Genomic DNA, 18,003 nt, shown 5'->3' with positions numbered 1-18,003 from the left:
GGAAGGAAGCAAGGAATTGAGGCAGACAGGCTGTAAAATTTATTTCCTCCACTCTACTGTTTTAAATTTTCATGTTAGGATATCATCAAGGTTTTCAGAGTAAAGAATGTCAAATGCTAAGAATATCATCAAACTGCTTATTCAGTGAAATAAACTAAAGCACCAGTTCTATCAAAAACGATCCAATATCACAGTGTCTCCTTCTATAGTTATTGGCTCTCTCAAACTAAATTACCTTGGGAATTTGGCAAAATATTTTTTCTCAACTTCAGAGTAAAAAGGAAAGAATATGATAGTAGTCATAACACATGAGAGTGAGCCGTTATTCTTCAGCCAATGGACCCAATACATCTGAGGAAGTAGACTCAAGTCTCTGAAAGCACATGTTACCAGCATCTTTTTTTCAGTTAGTCTCAAAGGTGCTACAATTTACATGATCTCTTTGCATCCTGATTTTCCATAAAACATGACTAGTCCTTTGATAGTATACGGTTATAAATTTTGAAGTCAATAAACAATTTTATAGAATGATAGAATCAAAGAGTTGGAAGAGACCATTAACATTCCCTAACAGAGAAACATTTCCTTTTACATGTGGATATATTAAATGAGATTACTATGCATAAATAATAAGATGGAATGAATATCAATGCTTTTTCTTTACTAACTGTTCTTTTACATTTAGATCAGGCCTGAATAGAATCATGTAACATATGGGGAAGAAGATGCAAGCCATTAAAGCAAAACTAGAGACCAAGATGGAGAAGACTTCTACAGCCACCATATTTATCCCTTTGGTGCTCAGGTAACTTGGGACAAAGGAAACCCAAACACTGCAAAAGACCAACATGCTGAAGGTGATCAGCTTGGCTTCATTGAAACTGTCAGGCAGCTTCCTGGCAAAGAAAGCAACTGTGAAGCTGATGAAAGCCAAGAGCCACATGTAACTCAGGACAAGGTAGAACATAGTCTCAGAGCCTTCATTGCATTGCAAGATGGTCTCAGCCGGCTGGGAGTGCATGTCAGCCTCTGGAAATGGCGGTGCAGTTATTAACCAAACAGCACAGATCAGAGTTTGAATAACAGAACAGACAAAGATCACTGATGTTGCCAGCTTCTTCCCAATCCATTTCCTCATCTTGTTCCCTGGCTTTGTGGCAATGAAGGCCAGAACCACAGTGATAGTTTTGGCCAACATGCAAGAAATAGCTATAGAAAAGACAACCCCAAAGACTGTTTGCCGGAGAAGGCAAGAAACCTTCCCTGGAGTGCCAAGGAAAAGAAAGGAGCAAAGAAAGCAGAGCAACAGAGAGACAAGCAGAATACAGGTAATGGTCCAGTTGTTGGCTTTGACAATGGGAGTTTCTTGGTAATGGATGAAAGTCCCCATTACCATAATTGTGATTATTGAAAAGAAGACTGCAGAGGAAGCCAAAACTGCTCCCAGGGCTTCTGTGTAGGATAGATAAATGGCTCTTTTAGGAAGGCATTGGACTTGCTTCTCATTTGGATAGTGATCTTCTGGACACTTTTCACATTCACTTGCATCTGAAATACATGAAAAAGCTCTCAATGTTTCCCAAACCACTGCAAATATTCTTTAAATTTCATTTAGAAATCAATCTTGCTTACATCTGAATGAACCAAATTTTGTTCTTTCTTCCATGTGAATATTTGATGTCTTTGCTATAAATAATTCCTTTTTGTTTCTAAATAAGGTCCAGTACATACCAGCCCAGAAGGATGCCCTCATCACGTGTGAGGGGCACCCTGCTTAAATGCCCCTCGTACGTGACGATGGCATCCTCACTGCGTGGCACCAAATAGACGGCATGTGCATCAATGATGTCACTCCTGCGCAGCATCCAAATTGAGCTGCACAGGAGCGACGTGCTCGTGCCCCCACAAGGTATTTGCAGTGGCACAAAAAGGAGCATGTTTTTAGCGGTACTTTTTCACATAACATTGCCACGCAATTTGGTTGATGTGGCGCTGCTACATAGCAACAAGAGGCAGCTCCCGGACGCCTCTTCCTGGTGCTCTGTACCGCGCCTAAGTTATTATTTCATTTGCATGTGTATTTCAGACATTTTCCCCCCAAAGATACATCTTTCAACTGCATATTTGAGCACAGAAATGTACTGACACTAGAACTGGCTTTCTTCCTCATGCTCTATACCAGTGATTCCCAGGGTGCGTAGGGGGTCTTGGGTGGTGGAAAGATCCAGGGGGGAGAGAGGAAAAGGGAGCTGCCAGGGCAGCCTTCAATCAAAGTACAAGCATGAAAGAAAGACAAGGGGAACCAGGGGACTTTAGGGCCATAGTGGGGAAGAGGAGTTACAGGACTTGGTGGAAGGGGAGAAGCTGTGGCAAAAAAAGATCTTTCACATTTGGGACTCTGCCTAAGCTTTGGGAGTTGTGCTAAGACTGGGATGGTAAGGGAGAGTTGCACTGCTGCTCCTTCTTTCTTTTATCAAACCAGCTCAAAGAGAAGAGACAGTAGAAGAAACAATGTCTGTGTGTGGAGGGGACCACTTCAAATTGTGACTGATTCTTCAAAAGATTGCCTTTGCCTCTCTCAGAGTGGGAGGTTTTCTTTGCTGGGAAGAAAAGTGGGAATCTGGTTGTGCCCCTCTCCCTCCTGGTGAAGAAGGATTGAGAGTCCTTCCTAGCCAGAGGAGAAGCTTCCCTGTTTGCACTTGGGGTCAGTGCACCTGGGATCAGTGGCTGAGCAGCTGGTCAAGCAGTGAATATGAAGCCTTTCACCCACGCTGTTTTTTGCTGCAAGACCAGCATGAGCAAAAGGTTTCTCAGGGGCTGCTCAGGACAAAGGAACTTGAGCATCCATGGATTTTTGTTTCTGCAGGGAGAGTCCCAAAACTGATCCCTCATAGATTCTGAGGGCCAACTATATCTCACTGATCACAAATTCCACTTGCTCAGGTTTAGCCCTGTTAGTATTCTCATATTACAAATCTTTTGTATAACAGAACAAGCTGTAAAGGAAGAAAACCTGGGAACATCACTGATTTTTTCCCCGTCTGGAGATCCTCTTAATCATAACTGGGGTTTTCCCTTCTCTCCTTCTTACAATTGACAGATAAGAAGGGTCACAATAATTCACAAGAGAACATCCTCTCAATGTATACCAAACCCATTATTTGCTGTTGTTTTGTGCGCCTAGAAATAATTTCTGACTTATGAGAACCCCAAGGCAAGCTGGTCACGGGGTTTTCTTGGCAACATTTGTTGAGAAGAGATTCTGCCAAAAACTAATTTGAGAGCTTTCTTCTGGAGGCAGATCTTTCAGACCAATCTTTCTTAGAGGACCTTCATTTGAAGTTCACAAAAATGTTGAAGCCCCTTTCTAGTGGAACACACAGATACCTTTTTCTAGAATTAATTCTGCAGAGGCTCTCCTAAACAATGATGTACTTGCAAAGTCTGGTTTCCTAAGAACAAATTGAACCTCTATTTTCCTTCTTCCAATGTAAAAAAAATAACTGTATCGACATTTGCTGATAGAAACTGAGCCGGAAAACATAATAACTATCTGTTGTTTTTCCCCCCATATGACTCAAGTCCAAGAATCAGTCTTTTCTAGAATCTTTTTTCCCCCCCGCGGCTTGTAAGAAAGGAAGCGGTTGGGGTTTAGAATACTCCTCTATGTAAAGCAGATTAGGTATTCCCCATATGATAGAATATTCTTTTTCTTACCAATGTGATCTGAAATCCTCCCATCAGCACATTGAACACAGTCATAGCAACAGACATAATTCCCCGGCTGAACAATCCTGCTGTATCCTGGCTGGCATTTCTCAACACATCTGGAACGAGGCGGCATCTAATGTGAAGCACAAAGATGAGAATTCAGAAGGGTGAAAAATTCACTCTTCCTATCTGAGATCATGTGGTTCACTATTTTTCCATTTCTTTAGAAATGCAGGAGAACCTTTAGAATTTTTATGTAATCACATGAGAACTTTAAACCACGATTTAATTGAGAAGGAAGTGGCATCGGCGACACTGATAGCACATCACATGACACCACTTCCCTCCTGTAGCTGACCCATCCCCCAGATGTTCCTTCCATTCAAGGGGAAAAACCCATGAATGAGCTTCCAATTGCCCTAGGCCATGGGTGCCACAAGCCATTCCCGGAGCATTTGTGCAATTCGCACTCACATGATGCTATTGTCCCCTCTTCCCCCCTTGCTATTTTATTAAAAATAACCCTTTGGTTTTCACACAAATCCACAGCTCTGAAGCCTCACAGTGTTGTTTTTTTTATTAAAAATTAAAACATCAAATCCGAGCTACAGAGCTGCAGAACTGCACAACAAAAGTTGAAAAGCTCAAAACACCCAAAGTCATGATGGGAAGGGAGTGAGGGAGGGAGAGAGGAGGGAAGGGAAGAGAGTGCAATGTGGGCAGCAGCCCTAAGATAATCAATGTGAAGATGGCTGCCTTCAAAGCGCTAAGTTACCATTTCAATTTTTATTGTGATTGCAGTGAGAAACAGGTTGGTGTGATAAAACCCTTGGTTAGATAATGATTCTTTGGACCAGCGCATACCAAAATAGCCCCCTGAGGGCAGGGTTAGGGTATCCAGCATGAGGACGCTGCACCCTGACTCCACCCACAGGACAACACTTTCTGCCAGTCTGTATAAGCAGAAAATGCACAACAAAAAATGGAAAAGCACCAAAAAAGGCCTGCTGGAAAGAGGGAGGATGGAAGGAAGAGAGAGGACAGGAAGGGAGTACAATGGGGGCAGCAGCCCTCAGTTGCCAAAAAGATAATCAATGTGATGATGGCTGCAAAGCTTTAGGTTCCCATTTCATTTTTGAAAATGTAATTGCAGCGAGAAACAGACTGATAAAGCCCTTGGTTGGATAATGATTGTGATTACGTTGGATAGGGAAGAAATGAAGAGTCTGTTCTGAAAAATTCAATGGTTGTGAGGAAACTCCATGACTTATAATGGAAATTTCTACTGCCATATGCAAACACTGATAGGATTTCTTCTCAAAATTTGTTCACTCTCTCATAGAAAGCCATGGAGTAAAATTGCCCCACTGCATTTTGAAACTGAACAGTCTGACAATTTGGATACCTTTTCCAGATGTAAAGAAGGTACCTTACAAAAATACCTTCCAACTCAAAGATTCTATGATTTTAGGATGCAAACTATTTGGAATGACTGTTAATTTCTGTATGCCAAAGATAACCTTTGAGTGTCAAAAGTGCTCTTCTTTTTCTCTAGTTTTGTTTGCAAAGAATCTCCCTTTCACACAAATAAAGGAAAATCTACCTTCTTAAACTTGTGATTCCACACAACAGCACTGCCATTCATGGTGAACCTTTTGCCTGCAGAAGCCTGGGGATCAATTCCTCCGACTCGGACTTTTTGGAAAGATTGATTAGAGAAAGTGACCAAGTTGATGACATCAAATCCAGAGGCCAGATCCCCATTCTCATCGAAAAAGACTTCTTCCCCAGCACTATTGTTAAAGCGGATGTATCTCAAAAATGAGCGTAGCTGAATTGAAGGGGGGAAATTACCTGGGTCAACTAGTGGGAAGGGGCATTTGCTATTAACTGTGTATCTATCATCTATCTATCATACTACCTTTGTTCTTGTTCAGGATCCCTGATTTCTTACCACTGGAAAGAAAAGAAATTCAACTGAAACCATTTAGTTCTATTTGTGCAGTAAAAGTAAAACTGGTTAAATATCATTTCCTATTAAAATCAAGGAGTAAATTAAAACAGCAGAAGAGTATTTAAAACAGAATGAAGGGGGGAGGTTACAACTTCTGCCATGAAAAAGCTTAGGACTTTTTCACATGGGGAAAATTGAAAGGTTAAATTAGTCACAATGCAGCGTCATCCAGGTCATTAGGGACAATTTCCCAGTAGCTTTGCACATGGCGCTGCGCACGATCCAGTCAGAATCCAGACAGAAAAAGAGGTGAATTGGGGAATAAGCATTTTTGCAAAACTCCCATATTTGCATGTTCAGTTCATTTACGTATTCGCTCTCTTCATGTAATTACAGCAGACTGAAAACCAAGTCCCCGATTCTCCCTGTGCCCAGATTTCCCAGGGGTCCTTACTGTGCCCAGGCAGCCTTGATCTTTAAGGGATACACACACAGAGAGCTCTTTCCCTTGCGTGGCTGCTCTCCTCCTCATGCTGCAGGGAACAGCTGGCTTACAAAGAGATTAAGAGAGCCCTGGAGGCCAGGCTATGCCACTATTTGCCCCATCCCCAAATTGGTTTTCAACGGCCTGAACTCTCCAGAGCTGATGGCATCCACCTTTCTGATTTAGATAACGATATCTTCTTAACGGACCTGCATAATTGTTTAAAGGAGGTGCTCAATGCCGTGGTGCGAGATAAGGGCTAAGTAGACACTTGCCCATATCTGTGGCATAAATCTTTGGATTTGATCTCAGCGAGCACCTTGGACACCCTACTGGGTGTTAGGAAAATTTCTGGAAGCACCTCTCCGGGCCTTGAGACCTGGGGGGTGGATGAAAGGAATGGACCTTGGGTCTGGCTGGAAGGTATACCCCAACTTTAATCTTCGCAGATTGGGAAGGGGGACTTCTTGCTGGGCTTCCTTATGCGAGCTCTCCAATGGCAACCCAACTTATGGACTGTCGTTGAGGGCCCAGGTGTTATCGTCCTTGATAAGCTGCAGAGGTAGTCTGCGCTAAGACACCGGTATGCAGCTTTCCCTGTCTCCCACATTTGTTTTGGTTATGATACTAGTTAAAGGTCCATTAAGAACTTAATAAATAGGTCAATAAATGGCCCTGTTTTTAACCCATACAACTTGTGTCTGGTCTCTTTATTCCAGGGGTAGGGTAGCAATTGGCTTGCTTTTCCAGAATGCCAACACTTTAATCATTTTTGGGATGCAAGCACATAAGTTCCCATGTGAAAAAGTCGTTTGGCATAGACAAGAGTTGGGGAGTAGTGGTTATGTTGGGGTTACTCCTTGTCTTACTCTGGATTAAGACATTTTTTCTTAATGTTACCATTTAGTTCTACTCTTATAAAAACCTCTTACTCCTTTACTCATTACTCCTTCTTCTACAACCCAGCCCTGCGGAAAAGGCTCGGTCGCTTTGCAAGTCTGGTGTGTTTCTGTGTGTAAGTGTCTCTCTTTGCCTCCCAGTCCCTTCTCCAGTGCAATATAATAAAATTGTTTTTGGTGTTTACATGTACAATATAATAACAGGAATAAGGAGAAACAATTATATTTCATTACTCCTTATTCCTATTCCTACTCCGGTAAAAACCTCTCATTCCTTTACGCCTTACTCTTTACTGCCACTCCTACCCCCAGCCCTGGGCATAGAGAAAGATAGGGATATTTAGGAGAAGATCCTGAAAAGAGCTGTTCTAAGAAATAAGAACTTAAATATATACAATGTCTCTCCTTCCCTTCCATTGCCTTCCATTCTCATACACGGTTCCTGAGCATGCTCTATGACATGTCTGGTTTAGAGTTTCAGGGCATACCTGCCAGGGTTGAATATTCATGTATTTCCAACTGTTTTCAGGCCCCATTGCTTTCCGTTTGGTTCTCAGTGAATCTGCTTCATGGAGAGCATGGCCTAAAGCATAGACAGCATTATAGATGCTATAGCTTTGGCTGGACATCCCCATTTCAAACACAGATCCAGGAAGGTTCCTCAGTTTCTCTTCCCCAGTGCAATTCTTCAAATCTGGGTAATTCATGTTATACATTGGGAGAGAGCAGAGAAATACATTGCACCAAAACTCCTTTAGGAGATAAATCTGGTACTTAATTGGATTTAGGTTCTCCAGAAACTCCTGAAATCCTGGCACCACATTGGTGTGGAGGGCAAAAGACAAGGTGCCATTGAAGGATCTTTCTGTAAACTGACTATCAGTGAAAACAGTTGTGACATCCCACTGAGCAGTTGTGATCCAAACTCTTTCCATAGGTTGCTTCTGAAAAAACTCAAGGCTTTCTAGAATTATCCGTAAAATCTCCATAGATTGAGTGTCCCCATAAACCAAAATCACACTAATGTTCTTTGAGAGAAGAGCATTGCAAATGGCATCTAGGGTTTTCTGAAGGAATGGGTCTGATAGGTAACTTGTCAGTCTGGGAACAAACTGTGTGAAAGCAATGCAAATATCCTTCTGGAGAAGACTTGCACTGAGGGTTCGATGAAATCTCTCTCCACTTTCTCCCTCTGGAATGAGGAGACCAATCCAATTCCAGCCAAAATACTCAAACATCTGAATAATCCCAAAATACTGAAAGATTTCATCTGGCACCATCCGGAAGAAAGAGGAAAACTGTGTTTTATCACTGAAGATAGGATCAAAAGAACCATAACTCAGCTAGAAGTGGGGAGGAAACACGTTTTTTTAAAAAATAAGAAATGCAGTTCTTCTTTCATTAGGGAAACATGTCCCTTTTAATTTCAGGAATAGAGACATGAATGAAAAGAGAAGTTTATTCAACAGCATGAGGTCCAGATGTCAGAATCTGAACAGAGCAATCTGCAACTAAAGCATCATTCAGCTGACAGGAGAGGAAAGTACCCATATTTTTACTAACTCCAAAAGATAGGTCTTACCTTCCAAAGACATTATCCCCTTTTCCCCACAATGTTCAGCTCCTTGAGAATGATGCCAGAATGATATATTTTATACGCCCCTTTTTAATTTTATTTATTTATTTATATTTATATTGTCTTTTGCAAAATATGACTTTTACAACTCATAGACCATATTGTTGCTACAGTATAGCTTCACACATTTTACGCGTTTGCTCCCCTATTCCTCCAAAGTAGCAGTGTGTTGCATTTCCTCCACTGTCCTTTGGAGCCCTTTGGTCTAGCCTTTATAGACAAAGACCCAAAATCTGTTCTTAGTCCTGACAAGGAAAGGCCCATTGAATCAGTGGGATTTCCTGACATGTTGACTCACGGTTTAACAACTGATGGAATGGGTCTTCTCTAGTTGAGACTTACTAATAAGATGCCAGACAAAAAGCTTCTCTCTTTTCAGAAGCTAAAATTGAGGTGAAAATATGTCAATAGAAGTATAAAATGTTGAAATGAGACTAAAGCCTGCACCTGAGAACAAATTTCTTTACTCCACAAAAGGCAATGTACTTGTGCAGGAGATCATGTCCAATATTTTTTTTCCTTTTCCTTTTCTTTTCCTTCTCCTTTTCAGCAGCATTAAACACATTTTCTGCCGGCAAATCAGATTTTCTAAACAGGAAATCATGTGTGATTTTGAAATCCATAAACTCTATAAGTGAATAGTACATGAAATACTAACAGAAACTCTCATATTCTCATAGAAAGGGAATATATTTACTGATATAGAGGTTTTAAAAAGAAGGCTTACAACCCTACTCTATTTTCCAGCTTTGGCCTGTATTAGACAGCAAGATCCTTTTGGCCCTTCACAGAATTTATCGTACATTTCCCTGGATACTTTTCCAAATGAAAATATTTTTGGAGCATTTCAAATATACAGTATAAGCATGTTTCACCACTCTCTAAAGCACTTCTCTGCACACCCTCACAATACATGCTTTTTTCCATAGTCATTTACCTAATGTACTCATTTTTGGAACACTGTTCTGCTGCACTAAACTTGGAAATATCTAGAACTCTGAATATGGCTTCTTTTCAGAAATGTATGGAGTTCTGCCAGGTATGAAATGGAAAACACACACACACAACCCGTAATGAATTGAAATGTACCTTTATCTCATTCCTTGTGATGACAGAATTATAAATCAGATGAACATTTAGGTCTCCTTGTGGACTGTGTGGTTTAGGAGATTATCACACGGAAAAATGTGCCCATGATAGACCTCAGCTACGCTTATCCGGCCAATTTTCAAAAACAGAAGTCTGCCATTTTTGAAGAGCCATGGGATAAGCATGACTGGGGTCCAGGATGCAAACAGTTGCACTCACCCAGCCACCAGTGAGTGCGATAAAACCCAGGTTCGTCTTTAAAGTCTTGAGCATATTGCAGAAGCATTTGTCTATGCAATAATCTCCTTGGTCTCTCTGTCTGTTTGCCCAGGTAAGGGAGATTTCTATGCTCCTGACTTTTACACATGAAGAAAAAAAATCCTGACAAATAAAAGGGGGGAGTTATGATGAATTGGGTAACCAAGGAGAACATCAAATGCAGTAGAGTTGTGGCTGTTCAGCAGTCATCGTTCCCTCTTTTGACCCAGACATTCTTCTCCATCATCCATCCTACTTCAGTTAGGACAATGTTTGCAAAATCCTCTCCCAAATCAGGGGTCCTTGGTAGGGTGGTGCGGATATCTGTCAGACTCATTGTACTAAAGGATCCACAGAAAACACCTACTATGCAAATATGAAGAGATATTTCTTACATGTAGTCTACTAGGACAAAGAACACAGATGCCAGGGCCAAACAGAGATAAAGACAATTGGGAAATAGTGTGGTGCAGGTACTAAAACAGATTCACATCACTTGAAACTGAGAAGACACAAAGTACTGACAAGACCATTTCAAAGTTGCAAATTATGAGGAAGATATAGAAGTAGATGAGATGGAGGAACAACACATCTCTGGGCTTTTGAATTTTGTACCAAGGGATGAAGAATGAATACACGTACCTGTGGAATTTTGTAGATATTTAAAACATTGGCAATCTGGAGGGATGTTTGGGAGGTGAGACCACCAATGATGGCTATGAGATTATTCTTCCAGTTACATTTGTAATTGGGGACATACTTTTCCCCTATTGAGAGAAGATCCACGGTGGCCTTACTGGCTTTCAGGGAATTAAATGCATTGTCATACATTTTTATTTCCAGTGTGTGGTTCAGCAGCAACTTGTCATTCATACTGATCTCATGAATGGCAAAATGAAAAGCTAGAATGTGCTGGTAGTTCTTAGGCAAGATCCTGCATTGAGAATGTCAATTAATTAAATGTACAGGTTTATATCAAAGATAGAAATGCACTTTATTTACTTAATATACTAGGGGAGACCTTGAGATTTAAATATAGGCATTGTATGAGAGTAGCAGATGGGCATAAAGCTTTTGATATTATCTTTAAAACAGATTCAGATTTAGTCTTAGATGCTTTCTTTTCTTTTCATTTCCTTTCATTTCATAGAATGATGATGTGCTCTGTTAAGCACATAATTATTAAACATGCTTCTATGCACTCTATTTTTACTTCATAGCAGGTTTAAACATCACTTGTCTGCTGTGCTCCTAGCTATCTACTGGTCTGAGATTGTTGGAGGTCTCAGACATGGCTTGCACTTATAGAATCATGTCATAGGTTTAGGTTAATATGAATACTTCTACATCGGTTGATTTTGCCTGCACTTCACTAGACAGTTGTCTAGACTAGAAGTGAACCCCTTGCAAATGTGAACCCCTTGGAAACATGTGTTTGGCTTGGAATCAAAACCACAACTGCAGTAGCTGCAATTTCCCATTTGATAATCCAGCCTGTCATCTCTGGCATCTAGAGTCACTGGCTGAAATATTATTGTATTGCAAGCAGCCATCCATCTGTGCCAATATTAACAGAATTTAAATTAGACTTGCTTGAACCAAACCAAACCAATTCAAAGTCACTCTTTTGCACTCTTCTTCTTGCTTACCGAGCTTCGTAGTCTGATCCCTGTGTTTTTCTAAAGTCATTTAATGGCATTTCTGCTAATGCAATGGACACAAATTCCCCAAAGAGAAGAGTTCTGTAATTAGTAAAATTCCATAGACTTGGCTGCTGTCGGGTACACATGGAGCCCCAACCTTTCTTCAAAATGTTAGACAGGAGGAAGATGAAGAGTAATGACAACTTTTTCAGTGCCATTATAATTTGGACTGAGCTCCAACTATGAAACCCCATTCATCCCTATGATGACCTCTCTGGTTTTTAGAAAACCACCCCCACCCAAACAGCAATGTTTCCTGATCCCAAAACTCCAAATGCAGCATTTGCACTAAGGGATGAGCTCTCCAAACAATGTTAAATAGAATTCCTTGCTAGCCTCAAGCAGATGTTCCCTTGAAAAGACCATTTATATATTGCAGAAAATATAAATGAATTAATTCTCTTATTATTATTCTTTTTGCTTTTTCCACAAGCAGCCAGCATCACACGTCTTTTAATGATAGAGTAGATAATAATCATTCCCAAAGCTGTCAGGCTCATGCAGAACCAGGAAAAACAAGTTTGATACCATCTGTGCTTGAAGGAGTAGTAAAGGGCAAATAATACACTAGGAAATCAGAGTCCATGATGATTGCTGGTGTTCTGAGTTTCTCAGCAGAAAGAAGCAGAAATGTGTGTGAAATGTTCGACGATGATGATGATGATGATGATGATGATGATGATGATGATGGGTGGAATCTTGTTGGTGGCATATGTGCACATAACATTGACTTACACATGTATATGTCTTTTCTTGGAAGCTCTGCCAGACACTATTCTCCTACCAGAGGAGAGAAAGACAAGGAGCAATGCAAATAAGCCTTTATATTCTAATACCAAAAATGCATAATATTGGCTGTTATACCTAAAAATTGCAGTGATTTGGTTGACTGACTTGGAATGCTGAGTTGCAAGTCACTATTGAGCTAGAAAAATTATTTAGACTAGTTGTTCTGTTACTCATGCTGATGTACTTCAATGATTTGTTTTGAACATAAAATGAGAAGGAGAGACATGTGTATGCACTGAGTAATGCGAGGATGCAATTCCAATTGATAAATATACAGAGAAGTATCTATTTGCATTAATTTTAAGCAAAAGATTGAAAGATGTTTGCTCAGGGGCAAGAAGGGCCTGACTTTACAAGCCTTGGCATAGTCTGGAGGCGTGTATATCATGATACAGTGACACCCTGAAAATAAGGTTTGGGTACAGAGATAGGGGGCTTTTAAGCCTCAGCTAGTCCAAAACTAACTTTTTTGCAGGCAGAGCAAAACAAACCTTTTAATAGGTCCTCCCATCATCTTCTAGTGCAATGTAGGCTTCTCTTTATCACATCAAAATGTGGAAGGAATTACATTTCCATTTTCTTTTCTTTCTGTCTTTTTTGAATTATTTATTAATTTTAATACATAATATACATACTCAACCTATATACATACATAAAATACATAACAATTGTTTGTTTACATAGGCAGCATGAACTTATCTTATATCATGAACAGATAGATGACACTATTTCTCTGTTATCCTCCGTGCTTGCTTATACTCCAGCATACCAGTTTTATCTTGAATCTGTTGTTTCCCCTCCTCCCAGCAAAACAAAACAGAAAAGAAAAAGAAAGAGGAAAAAAAGTATTACATATATTAACAGTATCTTATAATTGTATGCCTCTCCATTGACACCCCCTTGTCGTGGAGGAGAGGCTTGCATACTCTAATGAAATTGTGAGCTATGCTGGCGGTGGTATAGTAGCCACTGGCAGGGCCTCCCATGCCAGACATGTTACAACCGAAGGGTCTGACCAAGAGCGCCAAAGGGCAGGATGGGCTCTTTAACCTTATGGCAAACATCCTAATCCCAAACCCGGGCAGATGATGCTCGCTGCCACCATCCATGCTTATCAAGGCCTCAGCAGATGACCCTCTGGTTTAAAGGGTGAGGCCAGTTCTGTGCACAACCGATGAAGAAGGAATTGAACATAGCTCCCACTTTGGAAGAAACCGTTAAGGCCATACAGCAAATGAAAAATGGCAAGGCTGCCGGGATTGATGGAATTCCTCCTGAAGCTTGGAAACATGGAGGTCATGTACTTCATGCTAAACTCCATGAGCTCCTTGTGAGTTTCTGGGGGAAAAGGCGAACTGCCATCAGATCTCCGAGATGCAGTCATCATCACCCTATACAAGAAAAAAGGAGCAAAATCAAATTGCTCAAACTATCGAGGTATAACACTGCTCTCCATTGCTGGAAAAACCCTTGCAAGGATACTGCTGAACAGATTAGTCCCTGCTATTACAGAAGAACTTCTCCCTGAAAGCCAATGTGGCTTTAGAGCTAATAGGAGCACTACAGACATGGTATTTGCCCTTAGACAACTGCAAGAGAAATGTAGAGAGCAGAACAAAGGACTCTATGTAACATTTGTTGACCTCACCAAAGCCTTCGACACTGTGAATAGAAAAGGTCTGCGGCAGATCCTGGAATGACTAGGATGCCCCCCCAAATTCCTCAAAATGATTATCCTGCTACTTGAAAGCCAGCAAGGTCAGGTCAGATATGGCGATGCTCTCTCGGAGCCCTTTCTAATAACTAATGGTGTAAAACAAGGCTGTGTTCTCGCTCCAACTCTATTTACAGTCTTCTTCAGCATGATGCTCCAAAGGGCTATGGCAGATCTCAAAGAAGAAGACAGCATTTATATATGCTACCGTATTGATGGTAGCCTGTTTAACTGAAGCCGCCTGAGGGCCCGCACTAAGACTCTAAACTATCTAGTCCATGAGCTGCTTTTTGCTGACGATGCTGCCCTCATTGCCCATATGGAAGCAGCTCTGCAGCGCCTAACATCTTGTTTTGCAACAGCTGCAGAGCTCTTTGGACTGGAAGTCAGTCTGAAGAAAACAGAAGTTCTGTACCAGCCTGCACCTCAGGAAGACCACTACCATCCCCACATCACTGTAGGCAATTCTGTGCTCAAGTCTGTTCAACAGTTCACCTACCTGGGAAGAATCATATCCTCAGATGCCAAGATTGATAAAGAGATTGATCACAGACTGGCAAAGGCATATAGTGCATTCGGAAGGCTTCACAAAAGAGTCTGGAGTAACAAACACTTGAGGCAAAGCACAATAATCAGTGTGTATAGAGCCATTGTACTGTCTATTCTCCTCTATGGGTCTGAAACATGGGTAACCTATCGCCAACACCTATGATTCCTTGAATGCTTTCATCAGTGCTGTTTATGCACAATTCTAAATATACACTGGACTGACTATGTGACAAATGTTGCTGTCCTTGAGCAAGCAGGGATCACCAGCATTGAGGCCATGCTATTGAGGACGCAGCTGCGCTGGGCAGGACACGTTTCTAGGACGAAAGACAATTGCTTCCCAAAAATAGTATTCTACAGTGAACTCGCCACAAGTCAACATAAGAGGGGCGCTCCAAAGAAGAGGTACAAGGACTCCCTGAAACAACACCTCAGGCTCAGCCAAATTGATCACCGACAATGGTCCGCCCTGGCCACGCACCAGGAGGCATGGAGACGCACTATCCACGATGCTGCAGCCTTCTTCGAAAGCTCACACCGAACAAATCTTGAAGAGAAATGACAACACAGAAAGAACTGCAACCTGGAAACATCACCCAAGGAGACTTTCCTCTGTGCTTTCTGCAACCGGACCAGTTTGTCCCAGATTGGCCTTTTTAGTCACCAAAGCGCTTGTACAAAGCACAGGATGAGTCCTTCCTGAACCTTCGTTTGCGAAGCAAAGCCAGAGGTATAATTGTATGGATAGTTTTAAGTCCCTTAATTATTTTATCTCATTTAGTCCCATAGTTTGTTCACTTTTCTCCATTTACTTTGAAATTTTTGCTCTGTTTTCCCATTAATCATCACAGTTATTTTGTCCATCACCATTAGTTCATTCACCTTAGTTACCCATTCTTCCTGTAAATTATTTTCCCCTTTCCAATATTTTGCAAAAACAAAACGAGCTGCTGTTATTAAGTATAATAGCACATCTATCTCTTCACGACATAATTTCCCTCCAAGATCCTCTGTAATGTTTAACACATAAAACTGGAGTTTCATTTCTATATTATATTCAAAAATATTCTGGATTTTCCTGTGCATCGCCTCCCAAAAACATTTTGCCTCTTTACAAACCCATCACACGTGCTAAAGGGAGGCGTTATTTTCTTCGCGTTTCCAGAAATTACTGTCATTTGTGTTTTGTATTTTGGCCAGTTTTAACAGGGAGAAATGCCATATCTATAGCAGTTTGTAATAGTTTTCAATTAACTTGGCACTTTTAGTAAATGTAATTTTTCCCCATACTCTCTCCCATCTGTTCAATAATATTGGCTCCTTAATATCCTGCATCCATTTAATCATACTCTTTTTTACAGTTTCCTCTTTCAGTTCAATATCCAACAGTATTTTATATACCAGGGGTTGGCAACCTCCGGCCAACTGCCGCTACCGCTGATTGCGGCTTTTCACCGCTATGGGCACCGCCATTTCCCCCCCCAAAATGGCGGCGAAGTCTCGCACGACCTTCCCTGAGGTAGCGTGAGACTTCCCCGCTATTTTGGGGGGGAAATGGCAGTGCCCATAGCGGTGAAGTCTCGCGCAACCACAGAAAAGGTCATGTGAGACTTCGCTGCCATTGGTGGCGGCTTCTAGGAGGCCCGAAGATGTCGCTGGGGGACTCCAAGAGGGCTCCGGCGGCGGCAGCGGGCCTCCCAGAGGCCCATTGCCATTGCTGGGGGCCCCCAGGAGGGCTCTGGCGATGGCAGCGGGCCTCTGAGAGGCCCATTGCTGACGCTGTAGGCCCCCAGGAGGGCTCCGGCGACGGCAGCGGGCCTCTGGGAGGCCCATTGCTGTTGCTGTGGGCCCCCAGGAGGGCTCTGGTGGCGGCAGTGGGCCTCTGGGAGGCCCGCTGCTGCCGCCGGAGCCCTCTTGGAGTTCCCCAGCGACGGCATCGGGCCTCCTAGAGGCTGCCACCAATGGCAGCGAAGTCTCGCGTGACCTTTTCTGTGGTCGCGCGAGACTTCACCACTATGGGTGCCGCCATTTCCCCCCCAAAATGGCGGGGAAGTCTCACGCGACCTCAGGGAAGGTCGCGCGAGACTTCGCCGCCATTTTGGGGGGGAAATGGCGGTGCCCATAGCGGCAAAAATAATTACCTTGAAATAATTACCTTAGGAATCTTTTCCAAAGCGACAGATGTCAGGGATGGTGGATGGTGAACACGGCCGCAGGGAACAGGGAGAGCAAGCGGCGACTGCGGTGGCTAGGAGTGGAGTTCCAGTGGGCAAAGCTAACTTAGAGGCCCGAGATAGACAGTGAGCATTGGCTTAGCTCAAGTGATTTCAGCGGAGCCCAAGGCTCGGGAAACTCATGCCTGGAGCAGCAGCTCTACAAGCAAAGTTTTGAGGTTTGGAGCTTGACAAGCCCAACGAGGGCAGAAATCTAGGTCCTGTTTATACTGTGAAACGTATCCTCAGGCTAAAGCTACCTAGTAAAGAAGGTCTTGATGGCTATCTTTTTGTCTAAGTCTAAAGTTAAACAAAGAAGTGGATGACAGCTTTCAGGGGAGGACAAATGTCTGGATGGCAGAGTTGTTAATACAATCACCCGACCATTAGGAGAGAGGCTGCTTCCTATGTCCTCTCTTCTTTGGGCTGCCTGCGAAACCTGTAGGGCAACTCCCAGAACTGGTTTCTTAAGGTTTAAATCTACCTTTTTCTATGACCAAATCCAGCAAGGCTGGCTGGCTACATGGTCAGCTCACTTTTAGGATAATGGTGGCTTGCAATGGGGTCAGTCAGGGGTAATGATTTTTGCTCGCTTGGCACCCAAAATTTATATAAAACCAAACTCAGTAACAATATGATTTTAAGACCATATTTATTGCATAATGATCTGAAAACGTTTTGGGTAATATTTCTATTTTCTGAATGTTTTTACAGAGATCCTTTGATGCACATATGAAATCAATTCTTGACAATGTCTTAAATCTGTCTGAGTAAAAAGTATACTTTTGTCTGACTTATTATTATTATTATTATTATTAGATTTATTTATAAAGCGCCGTAAATGTACACAGCACTGTACAAAACCAAGTAAAATCAAGAATATATAAAAAGCCTGCCTATGGCATACAATCCATAAGTTAAAACTACAAATTAGAAACAGCATAAGAAACAAGTTAAAACAGCAAATATCCAATACTGAGTCAAGCATCAGAACAACCAGGTCA

At 41.9% G+C, this 18,003-nt stretch overlaps 1 protein-coding gene across 1 annotated transcript; it reads right to left on the bottom strand.

Moving 5' to 3' along the window:
• Positions 1 to 646: 646 nt before the first annotated feature.
• On the bottom strand, positions 647 to 16,619 carry LOC149303897 (vomeronasal type-2 receptor 26-like). Its single transcript, XM_089480855.1, has 7 exons — positions 16,398 to 16,619; positions 11,681 to 11,835; positions 10,674 to 10,965; positions 7,537 to 8,391; positions 5,315 to 5,542; positions 3,718 to 3,844; positions 647 to 1,548 (listed from the first exon to the last, which is right to left on the bottom strand). The coding sequence occupies exons 1-7, from the start codon at positions 16,617 to 16,619 to the stop codon at positions 647 to 649; spliced, it is 2,781 nt and encodes a 926-aa protein (XP_089336981.1).
• Positions 16,620 to 18,003: the final 1,384 nt, after the last annotated feature.

This window comes from Sceloporus occidentalis, unplaced genomic scaffold, assembly GCF_023333645.1.
Source record: "Sceloporus occidentalis isolate IW3139 unplaced genomic scaffold, rSceOcc1.0.p SCAF_14, whole genome shotgun sequence".
In the NCBI taxonomy this organism is placed as follows: Eukaryota; Metazoa; Chordata; class Lepidosauria; order Squamata; family Phrynosomatidae; genus Sceloporus; species Sceloporus occidentalis.
The sequence above is the reverse complement of the archived record's forward strand: the minus strand, read 5'-3'. Positions and strand labels throughout refer to the sequence as shown.